At 33.7% G+C, this 15,000-nt stretch overlaps 2 protein-coding genes across 2 annotated transcripts in view; both read right to left on the bottom strand.

The window, feature by feature from the left end:
* LOC137616622 (hemocyanin subunit-like) overlaps positions 1 to 1,795 on the bottom strand; it is a 4,227-nt gene extending 2,432 nt beyond the window's left edge. Inside the window, exons 1-2 of the mRNA XM_068346526.1 lie at positions 1,654 to 1,795; positions 1 to 48 (exon numbers count right to left, since the gene is read on the bottom strand). The exon at positions 1 to 48 is cut by the window's left edge and continues 1,476 nt beyond it. Of these exons, the coding sequence (XP_068202627.1) occupies positions 1 to 48; positions 1,654 to 1,717 (112 nt within the window). The 5' untranslated portion in view covers positions 1,718 to 1,795. The remainder of the gene's footprint in view (positions 49 to 1,653) is intronic.
* Positions 1,796 to 8,778: 6,983 nt separating this feature from the next.
* Positions 8,779 to 12,712, bottom strand: LOC137616619 (hemocyanin subunit-like). The gene is made up of 3 exons (XM_068346521.1): positions 12,555 to 12,712; positions 9,718 to 11,241; positions 8,779 to 9,322 (listed from the first exon to the last, which is right to left on the bottom strand). Exons 1-3 carry the CDS (start codon positions 12,616 to 12,618, stop codon positions 8,883 to 8,885), a joined length of 2,028 nt encoding a protein of 675 aa, XP_068202622.1. The 5' UTR covers positions 12,619 to 12,712; the 3' UTR covers positions 8,779 to 8,882.
* Between the last annotated feature and the right edge of the window lie 2,288 nt (positions 12,713 to 15,000).

Below are 15,000 nucleotides of genomic sequence, written 5' to 3'. Positions count from 1 at the left end.
TCCACAAGAGATAGTTTACATCGTGCTGCTTCTGGGCGTTTGACGCATCTGCAAAAAGTACACATGGAATAGATAATTTTTAGAAGTTGACATAGAATTGGTAAATAAAGGGGCATACCGGATTAATTTTGGACGAGTATTATTCAAGATAATGAAAACGAGTAAATGTCCCCAAGTCATATATTACATTCTATCTATCTGGGTGATAATTTGTACCAATTTAAAAACCCGACCCCCTTGTTTTTCAAATATGTGGGTGGTATATACCTTAGATTTGACCTTGATCTTGTTATTTATGTACAAATATTCTTGAAATTATCGGAAACGAGTAAATTCAACCGAAATCATATCTGGCATCCTATCTTTTATTAAAACTTAATTTTTATGTATTTTTACTCCTGGCACATTTCATGTAATAAGTGCAATGCATTATCGCTGGGAGCGTTAAAAACGTAAAAGCCTTTTTTTCTCGGTTTCATTTTTGTCACATTCAAATGATTATAATTTTCTTATTAGAAAACAAATTTCAAGGATAAGTATACTATTCTAAAGAAAAAGAAAAATTATATTTTTGGGGTAATAGATTTTTTCATGAATGGAAAACAAAGTGTAGGAGTTTGTAGTATGCCTTTTTTTAACAAAATATAAATATATTCACATATATTTTTTCTTTACTATTGTCGAAATTTTCTTTGCCGAGAGATCGTTCTACTTATCATATGTTTTCTGTGTCAATAAGTTATATGGTAATAGCTCTATAAAGGAATTACTAAAATCGATTTGAATTTGTTCAGTTTTTCTTCAGTTAAAATGAAACTAATAATCCAAACGCCTTGGTATTTCTTCCGATTGATTACCTTCTACATATATGTAAAGTTTATGAATGATTTCAAATTCTGATTGAAAATTCATATATGGTGATTGCCCCCTTAAATGCCATATAACCTTTTTTAGATATTTAGTATTATACCAACAATACTTCGTGACTGGACCTTCATATAAGTAATTCTCAACTTCATGCGAATTATATTGTTTCGAAGTATTTGATGAACAATAAATTCATACAATTATGTTGAATATAATGCGTAATGGAAGTCCGAATTCTAGATTTGTGAGGTAGACAAAGATACTTAAAAAAGGAAAATCCTATGTGGAAAGTTTCATTGATGAAACTCAAAAGATTAAAATTAAACAGTAATAATTATTCAACCTAACATCTTCACTCAATATCTTGAAGTTTTTGACACTATAATCAAGATTATTTTGTTATGTATTGAAATCACATATTCATTTTAATATTGTTACTGTTCTTGAAATAAGTTATTTTTCCTAGTTTCCTTTCCTCACTGGGCTATTTTTCTTGTTGGGGCCCTTGTCTTATAGCATCCTGCTTTTCCAACTAGGGTTGTAGATTAGCAAGTAATAATAATAATAATAATAATAATAATAATAATAATAATAACAAAAGTTTATCAATTAATAGCTTATTGAAACCATATTATATATTGAACTCTGAACATATTCCATTTATAATCATCCAAAATATGAAGTTAGTCTCTTACTGGACCATCTTTATATATTTTTCTTTACAGAATTAACATAACCTTTTTCGAAATAATAATTGATTACAATTACTTTATGTGAACTGCTTACCTGCAGAAGCAACCGAGAACAAGGCAGCTCCGGCCACTGCCAAGAGGAGGAGACCCGACTTCATGATGACTAGGCACAAGGATGATCACCTGCAGTCGTCCTTATATACCAGCTAGTGGTGGTGCTCCATCTTATCAACCATCCCCCCCCCCACCTCACGACATTTTTAGGGTGTTCTCATTTCCTTGGACTCTGAATAAAGATCAAAGTGCTGGTGACAATTTTTTCATTGCTTTTTATCAGTATGTGATAGCTTGAAACTAATGGGATAACACAGATACATGTTGAAGTGGCTTGTCATATTGCAATAGAATCTAAGTCTATATTTTAGTTTTATATAATTCGACTGTTGTTTTTCTGTCTCCCCTAGTGTGTCCAGATGCATAAATACAAATATATACAATCGTATATAAACGCAAACATACACACACATATATACACATACAGACAATCATACATACATACATGTACGTATATTATATATATATGTATATATATATATATATATATATATATATATATATATATATATATATATATATATATATATATATATATATATAGAACTATTCCGTGACGACTTCTTCTTCTTCTTCTTTGTCTACATCTTTCCCCACTTCTATGTAGGGTCGATGTTTCTGGTCAGCTTTCTCCATCTACCTCTGTCCCATACCTCATCACCGGTTAATCCCTTTGATCGAAAGTCATCCTTGATACAGTCCACCCACCTTTGCTTTGGTCTCCTTCTCCTTCTCGTTCCCTATACCTCCCTTTCCATCACTCTCCTCCCAATATACTGTTCATCTCTTCTCATGACATGACCATACCACCTCAGTCTACTTTCTTGGATCTTATCTGATAGTTTTCTAACTCCTGTGGTACCCCTAATTACTTCCTTCCGTATCTTGTCACTTCTTGTCACCCCACACACCCATGTCAACATTCTTATCTCTGCCACATCCATCTTCTCTTCTGTCTTCTTTATTGCCCACGTCTCCGCTCCATACATCATTGCCGGTCTCACAACTGTCCTATGTACTTTACCTTTCAACTTAACCCTTATTTTCCTGTCGCATAGTACTCCACGCACTTTTTTCCAATTCATCCATCCTGCTTGTATTCTGTGGTTTATTTCTGCCCGCAGATCACCATCCTCAGCAAGAGTTGATAATAAATACCCGAAATTTTCAACTCTTTTCAATCTCTCTCCTTATATACTAACTTCCCCATTCTCGCCATTTTTCAATCTCAAATACTCTGCCTTTTTTCTGCTGATCTTCAATCGCCTATTTTCCATTTCTCATCTCCACTCCTCCAGTTTCTCTTCTACTACCTCTCGCTTAGTGCTACACAGTATATCATCATCAGCAAAAGCATACACCTAGGAGACTGATCTCTAATACCTTGTGTTACTACATCCATGACCAGATCAAATAGGTAAGGGCTCAATGCAGACCCATGATGTAGTCCCACATTTATTGGGAAACTTTCTGTTAGGCCTATACTGCTCTTAACATTTGCTTCTGCCCTTTCATACATATCTTGGGTGATTCTTACGTATTTCTCCGGGACTCCCTTTTCTCTCATACATCTCCACAGCTCCTGACGTGGTACTCGATTGTATGCCTTCTCCATGTCAATAAAGACCATATGCAATCCTTTCTGTTTCTCCCGATGTTTTTCTATCGTCTGCCTCAAAGCAAATATTGCTTTTACAGTCCCTCTTCCAGGCATGAATCCAAATTGTTCTTCACCAATTGTTGTTTCACCCCTGAATCTCTTCTCTATGATCTTCTCCCATATTTTCATAGTATGGCTTATCAGTTTTATGCCTCTGTAGTTGCCACATTCCTGGATGTCTCCCTTCCCCTTATAAATGGGAATGATTAGGCTTCTTCTCCATTCCTCTGGCATTTTTTCTTGATTGAAGATCTTCTGAGTCAGGTCCCACAAGATATCTATGCCTTCCTCTCCAAGACTTTTCCATACCTCTACTGGTATGTTATCCGGTCCTACAGCTCTACTATTTTTCACCCTCTTTACTGCTTGTTCTACTTCTCTTCTAGTAACTCCTATGGTAACTGTCTCGTTTGGAAGTCCATCTTCAAATACTTTTCTTGGGTTCTCCTCATTCAATAATCCTATAAAATAAGTTTCCGACCTTCTTTTAATTTCATTCTATTCTGATAGAACTATACCATTGCTATCTTTTATTTGCCTTATCTGTGTCAGGTCTTTAGATGCAGCATCTCTGACCTTAGCAATTCGTAATAATTTTTTCTCTCCTTCTGGTGTTTCCATCTCTTTATTGGCTTCATTTAATGTGCCTGCCTTTGCTTTTGCTACTGCTCTTCTTGCTTCTTTCTTTGCTTGTTTATAGTTTTCTTTATCTTGCTCTTGTCCTGATAGATCTGCCGCCTTTGCTTCTGTCTTGGTTTTTACCCATTCTTGCACCTCTTCACTCCACCACCACAATTCTTTATCATTTAGGGGTCTTTTTCCTGATGTCTTTCCAAGTACTTCCTCTCCGATCCTTGGAATCACTTTACTATTCTCGGTCCACCATTCTTGTACATCCTCATGTAACCTTACTGCTTTACAGTGTTGAAAACTCACTACAATGCGATTAAGTGTGCTTTTTTCATCTGTTATCATCATCATCATATCCTCTTACACTTATTGAAGAAAAGGACCTCGAATAGATTTAGCCAGTTTAGTCTATGTTGAGCTTTTAATTCAATACTTCTCCATTCATCATCTCTGATTTCCTACTTCATAGTCGTCAGCCATGTTGGGAATACGAAGAGCATGTCAAACCATCTCCTTCTACTCCTCAATATGATCTTACCCACGTACGGCACTCAGGTAATATCGCTTATTGTTTCCTTTCTATTCCTGTCCTGCCATTTAACTACCAATATTCTTCTGAGGGCTTTGTTCTCAAATATACAAAATCTGATACATACTGTATCGTAGTCATACCACGAATCATGTCCATACAGTAACCCCGATCTCACTAAACTGATATATATAGACTTATTTTTATATGTAATTTCAAGCAATTTGAATTCCAAATTATACTTAACCTAGCCATTGTCTGATTTGTTTTTTTCAACCTTTCATTAAACTCCAATTCTAAAGACCATACATTAGAGATCATAGTTCCCAAATGTTTAAATGATTCTACCACATTATTCCTTTCTCCTTCCAATGATATTTTCTCTTCCTTTGCATATTCCGATCCCATCATCTCTGTCTTTGTTCTATTGATCTAGAGCCCAAGCTGATATGATATTTCATGCATTCTGGTAAGCAAGCTTTGCAAGTCCTGTGGTGTTCTGCATACAAGGACAGCATCATCAACATTCTCTAGGTCAGAGAATTTCCTGGCTCCAATCAGGTCCAATCGTTCTCCATCATCCCCAACTGTTTTATGCATTAAAAGATCCATGAGGTAGATAAACAACATAGGTGACAACAGATTCCCTTGGAGTACTCCACTGTTCACTGGAAATCCATTTGATAGGACTCCACTAATATCAACTTTGAACTTGCTCTGCTCACGAACAGGGTTAATTAGATTTACAAATTTAAGACGAATTCCATATTAACGCAGGCGTCCCCACTAAATTGGTCGGGGCACTCTATTAAAGGCTTTTTCATAATCACCAAATAACATCATTGATTTTCATCACTCTTTCTCTATTATCATTAGAATAAGACTACTATTTATCTTTATGGCAATATAGGGTCATACATTAGCATTTTGTTGATGCACAAAAATAGTCTTCAATAAATGATTTTATCAGTGACAAAAGGTCTTGAAGAGGACGATGACTATGGGAGGATAGCGATTGTTGAATCCTTGTCCTTAGGGATGCAACAGCCTGCGATGAACATTCAAGTTTCTTCTGACTGTCCTGCGTTCCAGTTGGAGGATATTCAACACCAGGCTTCCATAGAACATTCAGAAGCTTTTAAAACGTATTGATGTTTTCTAGACAAGTATGGTATTCAAGAGTTTTCAAAGCACTAGGTCTCTCAAATTCAAGCTGGAGGTTTGGAGTAATAATATGGATCTAGAGGTCTTCACTAGCATTTTTCCAAGTTATTGTGGAAAATATCTCCCGATATTCCCAATTGTTTTTTTTTCACCTTTGGTACTGGCAATTAAAAAGATTTGGGTATAGTCCTTAACAAGGATAATTTCTACTCCTCTCCTATCAGCCAATTCTATTATTAAACCCTAGCCTGACGGAGGTCAAAGCATTATCATCTTACGCTGTTTTATTCCGACAGAAATGCTTTTCTATATTTGGCAGTTATAGAAAAAAGTTACGATCTGATCAACGAAAACTAAGTGCTATATCATTATCATTTCCAGAACTCTTCTTAATCAACATATTTTTAACGCACAATTGCACTTAAATACTACTCTAATATCTAGTTATTAAAATGAGTAGAGCCAACTAGAAACTATAAAATAATTTCTTAGTTTTATTCGTAAAGTTTGGATAACAGAGATTAGTTGAAATTTCTCCAATTTCAGTGAATTCAGTCTCTATGTACCCAGAGCAGCATATTCTAAGTGTCCTAAGGTACATGGGGGCCAGACAGAATTATTTATATTTTTTGAGTGACCAGAATAGAATATGTGAAAATGAAAAATTATTGGTAGGCTTACTTTATATGGAAAACTAAAATTTATCTGCTTGTTTAATTTTCAAAACGTATAAAAACGGGATATTGTTCTTTTTTCTTATTTTCTATAGTAAATTTTATGGATGGTACCAGTGAATTAATGACTGAAACAAAACCCTCTGGATAAGTCTTTTCCCTAGAATACCAAAAACCTCGTTATCATAACAACACCAAAAAATTTGGGAGAACCACACTGAAAGAACTAATATAGATTAGAGAAAAAAATTTCATATACAGTATATGCTGGATACAAGATGGGACAAAGCATTACCCATGGCCATACCAAAATCTTTTTCATAGTAAATACTATTGAAATCTAAATTTACACTTTTTGATACACGACAAATAAGTTCAGTAGAGTAAACTCATAAGCACCTAAAATACCTGGCAGCAAATCCAATAAATCGTCCACAAGTATATTAGTATATATAGAAATAACATAAAAACTGACTTATCTATGGCTAGAGCTTAAGTTAACATTTAGTAATTTATCGCATAGATCTATGAATTTTTTTTGATATGTGAGCTTCAAATAGAAAGCAATGATGACCCAATAGAAGTAAAATAATCTGTTAAGGTTTTTTCTTGCTGTAAAATGGATTCTAAGTTTTTTTCTTTTGTTAAAATTGTTGATAAATTAATCTAGGAGATTAGCCCTTAACCTCAAGTAGGTAGAAATATCTGAGAATGTAAGTATATTTTCTTCTAAAAATGAGATTTGGTTCATTATAATTAGTAGTTTTGTATGCTCTTGTTATATGTAAGCCACTGTTTCTTTTCTCCTTCATTTTATGGCTGTTAAGAATGTTTAGGGAAATTACAGGTGTTTGCAGATCCCGTGGTAGAATATATTTGGCCTTCAGCAATATCAGTGTTACATAGGAGAGTTTTTTACTTCCGTTTCAATTTTACAAATGAAGAAGCAATGTTTGCACCTTTAGCTTTTTTGTTTACGGCAAAATGTTGTGAGTAGATTACTACCAATAAAGGTGTTTTTTTTTCCAGTGAAGAGGAACATCTAGCATAAAATCATGTCTTGCCTTTTGTAAATACTTGAATTGCACTTGTCTCTCTATCTTGTAGTTTCTAGGAAACTGTCCATTAAAGATATTAAAGTAAGTTTTGTAGGAAAAGACCCATAAAAAAATAACCTGCATATCGCAGTTTGTATGAACGCAGTGTATATCTGTTAAGGTTCATTTTAATTAAACTCTGCAATAAAACTATATTTGCTTCCACAGTGAACTGGGTATTATATTCAGAATAATTAGCTGACGAGTTCATTTCACAAGAGTTCATATTATCTTTCTATAGTAGCAGTGGGATTGTAAATCTTACTGTAAACTGATCAATATGAAAGATAAAGGAATTAAAACAACAATTCTTTGTTGAAGAAAAATAATAGTAATTTTATGAAACAGAAAACCACTTCTAAGATAATTATTTTAACGAACGTAAATAAATACTATAACTTTGATTAATATTATCGTTGTCATTATTATGGTTATTGTTATCATCAATATTAATAATTTTAATATATTGCTGATAGATTAACTATTTGACTTGTTGTTATATTTTGAATGTTTTATTTTAATTTCGTTTATATTTCTAAACCTATTTTCCTGTTTATAATTTTATTTCTTAGTCCAATAAAAGAGCTATGAACATTTACGTCAAGATAAAGGTATGATATGAAAAATAAAACCAGGAAAAGAATCATACTTATGTACTCAGTGTATTGTTCTTACCATGAAACCAATTGTTCGACATTTCCTATTTTTGGGTATTTAAATCATTTATTCATTTTTGATCCTAGACATGATAGTATTGTTAATAATATATATATATATATATATATATATATATATATATATATATATATATATATATATATATATACATATATATATATATATATATATATATATATATATATATATATATATATATATATATATATATGTATATATATATATATATGTGTGTATATATATATATATATATATATATATATATATATATATATATATATATATATATATATATATATATATATATATATATATATATTTACACACACACACACACATATATATATATATATATATATATATATATATATACATCATGATACATCAATTGAATTGATGACTCGTTTCATGTAAAAGAAAAAGAAGACTGATATTTTGGATGTTATGCTTAAAGCAATTCTTTAATGATATATGTGATAGATGGTCATTATTTATTCCTATTTATCTCAGATTTTATTGACCATTCAAGAGCTTCATAGATAAAATAGTAACATGGGTTCCATATTTTTCTTAATATTTTGCTATTTTAAGTTATCTAAAGTATACTTATTTACAAAAGAATCAACATATAATCCAGGATTATAAATGCATAAGAAAGGTTGTAAATGAAAGATTTTATTGACTTTATATTGCTTTATTTTCTGTACTCTCATTATAGCATAAACGTTCTTTTTTCTTATATGAGTACATTAACCTTGATGGAAATTGGTGATGCTTCTAGTCATGATGGTGGATATGCTCTCCATGGTTGTAGATCTTAACCAGAGTGTGATGGAAGTTGGTGACCTTTTCGAAGATGCGTTCATCTTCAACATGGCGATCGAAGGGGAAACCATGATTCCTCTTGTCGGGGTAGACTCCATGTGAGCCGTAGTGCATGAATCCTTCCTTGGTGTGAATGTCTGGAATGGCAGCGTCTTTCTCACCGTCGGTCACACAGACATAAAGATCGAATTCCACGCCATTTTCGTTACCTTTGGGGAGGAGGAAACGATTTGGCACGCCAACAGCACTCTCGAACTCATGGAGATCGAGGTCTCCTCCACTTGAAAGAGCAGCTTCGGTCTTTTCCATGAGGGTCTTGAAGCTGGGGACATCAGCTACGGTGACTGATGAATCACTGGATTTGCGGACGATGTGGTTGTCTCCAGCGGATACTGTTCAAAGAAAAACATTAGTTTATCACTTGGATAACAAGGAATAGAATATTAGCTGTGTCTCTACTTAAAAAAGTTTTGTCAAACATACAAATAATTAAAATTAAAGGATAAAATAGATCAGTTTTGGTTGAAGATCTTAAAAATCCATTAACTGTAAACGATTTACTCATGAACCAATACTGTCTTCACTGAAAATAAGTATGTATGGTAAATAATATAATTCATGATAAATACTGAACATGGCTTGATAAAATTTATTCTATTGTTATTGCATTTAAATTAGATAAGATTATATTATATATTTAAAAACTATAGAAATAATTTGAATACATTTTAATTTCTATAATGAGCGAGAGTGAAAATAACGAAAAATATCTTTTATAAATACTTACATTTAACCCAGAATCTGTCGAGTTCTATTGCCTGCCACCTTGCATCATCGAAGGAGAATTCTACACCATTGTTGTCCTTATGGGGCCAAATGTAAATTCGAACAGTTGCCAAGGTATCTGCTCCTTTGTCGTTCTTGATGTCAATGTTGTAGGAGAATTCCTTGTGGTTCAGACGAGGAACATATGTATCGATGTCAACATCTGGGATATCTTCGGTGTCATCCACAGCATTGATCAGACTGTATTCAAAGTCTTCGAAGTAAGTCTCCAGTTTACCATCAATAGCAACATTAGTTACTTCTACTCCTTCAAAGTCTAAGTCCTCAAAACTGTAGCTAGGTAGACTGTCCTTGTGCTCTCTGAAGATGTTATCCATGTATTTGTGAAGTCGGAAGAAACCGGGATCACGAGTGGCAGTTTCGAAGTGTTCCATTACACCTGGAGGCATGTTGTACTTTCCGTGAGGATCTGTTTGACGACCAAGCATTATATGGGCAGTGTTATGGAGAGCTCCATAGTACTGAACATTGGGACTGTATAAAGAGGACTCAATCACATCACCAAGAACATCTATTCCATGCTCATTCATGATATCGATATGAGTACCATCTTCTTTGATGATATATCCGTGAGCAATGGCATCTCTGATACGGCTTTCGTAGATGACCATATCTCTAACTCTAGCAACTCCATCAACATCTTCGAAATGAATATCATCAGGACGAGATGGGAAAGCTCCTCCGTATTTGTAGGAGGTATGAGGAGCAAATCCATCATGGATAGGTTTTTCCCAGTGAAGTTCCTGAACTGGCTCCAAGTAGTTGGAAATTCTCTCAGCATCGAAGCGAACAGCAAGCTGGTTATGTACCCAGAAGAAGTTCTCTCCTTTGCGGTCAAGCTTATGAGAATAAGAATCCCTCCACCAGAAGGGGAATTCCAAATGCCAGAAAACGTGATGGGTGTTCATGCCAATGTCTTCACCAAAGTAGGCTACACGTTGTTCCTTGTTCCTTGCTGTACCAGTGAATGAGGATTTGATTTTGGTAGGAGTTTGTCTCATTTTGGCTGCATAAGCTTCTTGAATAACCTCGGTATTTGTGAACATGTGAGGGGTAACTTCATAGAGTGGAGGAAGCACGACATGTTCAGCCAAAGGATGATGGATGGCACCAGCGTAAACTGCGTACACAAATTCTCCCTCGTTCATACGTTCACGGAAAAAGGCAGCATTTTTGACAATTGTTTCCCAGTCTTTGCAATGCATGAAGACGTCGAAAAGCATAAGAGCTTCCTCACGTTGTCTCTCGTTGAAGAGGGAGAACCAATGTTTCTGCTCCAGCAGTCGGTGATCTTTCAGCTCCTTCATGAGACGGTGGACTGCTTCTCCATTATCTGAGTAATGGGAAGTGTCGGCCTCTGGGTCAAAGGTTTTTGCGTAGTTCTTGTGAGTTTCATCTCGAAGGTTCTCGTTCACCTTCCACAAGAGATAGTTTACATCGTGCTGCTTCTGGGCGTTTGACGCATCTGCAAAAAGTACACATGGAATAGATAGTTTTTAGAAGTTGACACAGAATCGGTAAATAAGGGGGCGTACCGGATTATTTTTGGACGAATATTATTTAAGATAATGAAAATGAGTAAATGCCCCCAAGTCATATATGGCTTTCTATCTATCACGGTGATAATTTGTACCAATTTATAAACCCGACCCCCTTGTTCTTCAAATATTTGGGTGATAATAATAATAATATTATGATTTGACCTTGATCTTCTTATTGTACAAATATTCTTGAAATTATCGAAGATGAGTAAATTCAACCAAATTCATATCAGGCCTCCTATCTTTTATTAAAACTAAATTTTTATATATTTTTACCCCTGGCACATTTCATGTAATAAGTGCTATGCATTATCGCTGGGAGTGCAAAAAACGTAAAAGCAGTTTTTCTCGGTTTCATTTTTGTCACATTCAAATGCTCATATTTTTCTTATTAGAAAACAAATTTCAAGGATAAATATACCATTTTAAAGAAAAAGAACACATATATTTTTGGGGAATATATTTTTCTATGAATGGAAAACAAAGTGTAGTAGTTTGTAGTATATCTTTTTTTAACAAAATATAGATATATTCACATATATTTTTTTCTTTACTATTGTCGAAATTTTCTTTGCCGGAAGATCCTTCTACTTATCATATATTTTCTATGTCAATAAGTTATATGGTAATACCTCTATAAATAAATTACTAAAATCGATTTGAATTTGTTCAGTTTTTCTTCAGTTAATTTGAAACTAATAATCCAAACGCCTTGGTATTTCTTCCGATTGAATACCTTCTACATATATGTAAACTTTATGAATGATTTCAAATTCTGATTGAAAATTATTATATGGTGATTGCCCCCCTTAAATGCCATATAACCTTTTTTTTAGATATTTAGCATTATACCAACGATACTTTCCTTTTTGGGACCCCTTGTCTTACAGCATTCTGCTTTTCCAACTAGGGTTGTAGATTAGCAAGTAATAATAATAATAATAATAATAATAATAATAATAATAATAATAATAATAATAATAATAATAATAATAATAATAATAATAACTAACTCTAATAAAAAAAATTTATCAATCAATTGTTTGTTAACACGATACTATATAAAGAATTTTGAACGTCTTCAATTTATTATCACCCCAAATATGAAGTTGTTCTTCTTCACCACCATCTTCTTATATCATACTTTTCAGAATCGATACAACCTTTCTCATAGTAGTCATTGATTACAATTATTTTATGTGAACAGATCAAAATTCATGATATTGGAACTACTTACCTGCAGAAGCAACAGAGAACAAGGCAGCTCCGGCCACTGCCAAGAGGAGGAGACCCGACTTCATGATGACTAGGCACAAGGATGATCACCTGCAGTCGTCCTTATATACCAGCTAGTGGTGGTGCTCCGTCTTATCAACCCTCCCCCCACCTCACAGCATTTTTGGGGCAGTATCATTTCCTTGGACTCTGAATAAAGATCAAAGTAGTGGTGACAATTTTTTCATTGCTTTTTATCAGCGTATGATAGCTTGAAACTAATGGGATAACACTGATGCATGTTGAAGTGACTTGTTATATTGCAATAGAATATATAACCGTAGTTTAGTTTTATTTATTTAGACTATTCTTTCTTTGTGTTTCCCCTGGTTTGTCCACATATACTGTATACATACAAACATACATACCTGCATACGTACATACATGCATACATGCATGTACGTATATTATATATATATATATATATATATATATATATATTTATAAATATATATATATATATATATATATATATATATATATATATATATATATATATATATATATATATATATATATAGAGTTATTCCGTGACGACTTTTAAGGTTATATTGAAATTTATTTATAACTAGTTCCCTGCTCTTTTATGATTTTCAGTGTCGAAAACTACTACAAAAGGGATTCAGACTACTTTTTTTTTTTCATGGTCATCATCTCAAAGGGCCGCGACTAGATTTCGCCAGTCGAGTCTATTTTTAAATTTGAGTTCAAAAGTTTTCCATTCATCATCTCCTACTTCACGATTCATAGTCCTCAGTCATATAGGCATGGGTCTTCCAACTCTTTTAGTAGCTTGTGTAGCCCAGTTAAATATTTGGTGAACTAATCTCTCTTTGAAAGTGCGAAGAGCATGCCAAACCATCTCCATATACTACTCAACATGACCTTAAACACACGGCACTCGGGAAATCTCACTTATAGGTTTATTTCTATTCTTGTACTGTCATTTAACTCCCAATATTCTTCTGAGGGGTTTTTCTCAAATCAACAAAATTTTTTGCATATTGTTTCGTTGTCATACAACGACTCATGTACATACAGTACCACCGATCTTACTAAACTGATATATAGCCCGATTTTTATATGTAATTTCAGGTGATTTGATTTCCAGATTTTACTTAACCTAGCCCCTTGTCTAATTCGTTTTTTCAACCTTTTATTAAACTCCAATTCCCAAGACCCTGTATTAGAGATCATAGTTTCCAAGTATCTAAATGATTCTACCTTATTAATCTTTACTCCTTCCAATTATATTTCATCTTCCATTGCACATTCCGTTCTCATCATCTCTCTCTTTTTTATATTTATCTTGAGCCCAATCTCATGTGATATTCCACGCATTCTGGTAAGCAAGCTTTGCAAGTCCTGTTGGGTCCTGCTAATGACAGCGTCATCAGCATATTCTAGGTCAGCTCATTTCCAGTTTCCAGTCAGGTGCGATCGTTCTCTACTGTCCCCAACTGTTCTATGCATTACAAAATCCATGAGGAGGATAAACAACTTATGTGATAACAAATTCCCTTTGAGTATTTCACTGGTCACTAGAAATTTATTTGATATGACTCCACTAACATTAAATTTGCACTTGCTTTGCTCATGAAGAGATTTGATTAAATTTGAATATTTAACAGGAACTCCATAATAGCGCACCACTCTCATACAAAATTTGTAGGTGCACCCTATCAAAGGCCTATTCGTAGTCAATAAATGATATCAAAAGTGGATTTTTATATTCTACGCATTGTGGTACATGTCTCAAAAAAAAAAATTTTGTCAATACAACTTCTACCTTTTCCAAATCTTGCTTGTTCATCTCTCAGCTTTTCATCAATCTTTCTCTCTAGTCTCTTTAGAATAAGCATACTATATATTTTCATGACAACTGACATAAGTGTGATGCCTCTTCAATTATTGCAATAAGTCAGGTCCCCCTTTTTAGCCATTTTCACTAACACTCCTAATTCCCATTCATCAGGTTTTGCTTCTCCATGCTACATTCTACAAAATAATCTTGTAAGTACTCTGGCGGTCACTTCATTTTCAGCCAGTATCATCTCAGCAGATATTCCTTCGTAATCAGGAGCTTTCCATCTCATGAGTTTTTTTTTTTTTTTTTTTTTTTTTTTTTTTTTTTTTAATGATAGTCTTGACTTTAAACACACTGAGTTCATTTATGGGCACATGAGCTTCAGATATATCAATCAAATTATTCCCTGCATATCTCTTATTCATGACCTCGATAAAGTGTTCTATCCAACGTTGCCTTTCTTCATCTGTTGTTATAAAAGAACCCTCTCTCTTTTTGATTGGTATATGCTTCTTCTTCTTTGCTCCCGTAGAGATTTCATTGATAATTATATGAGCATTCATGAACCATATCCACTCCCTGAATCCGGAGCTTTGTCAAC

This window comes from Palaemon carinicauda, chromosome 22 (assembly GCF_036898095.1).
Source record: "Palaemon carinicauda isolate YSFRI2023 chromosome 22, ASM3689809v2, whole genome shotgun sequence".
NCBI classification, from domain to species: domain Eukaryota; kingdom Metazoa; phylum Arthropoda; class Malacostraca; order Decapoda; family Palaemonidae; genus Palaemon; species Palaemon carinicauda.
The sequence above is the reverse complement of the archived record's forward strand: the minus strand, read 5'-3'. Positions and strand labels throughout refer to the sequence as shown.

Coding starts and splice junctions, on each gene's coding strand:
- LOC137616619 (XM_068346521.1), bottom strand. CDS start 12,618: ATGAAGTCGGGTCTCCTCCTCTTGGCAGTGGCCGGAGCTGCCTTGTTC. Junction 11,242..12,554: donor GTTCTCTGTTGCTTCTGCAG/GTAAGTAGTTCC, acceptor TACTTTTTGCAG/ATGCGTCAAACGCCCAGAAG. Junction 9,323..9,717: donor CGACAGATTCTGGGTTAAAT/GTAAGTATTTAT, acceptor TTCTTTGAACAG/TATCCGCTGGAGACAACCAC.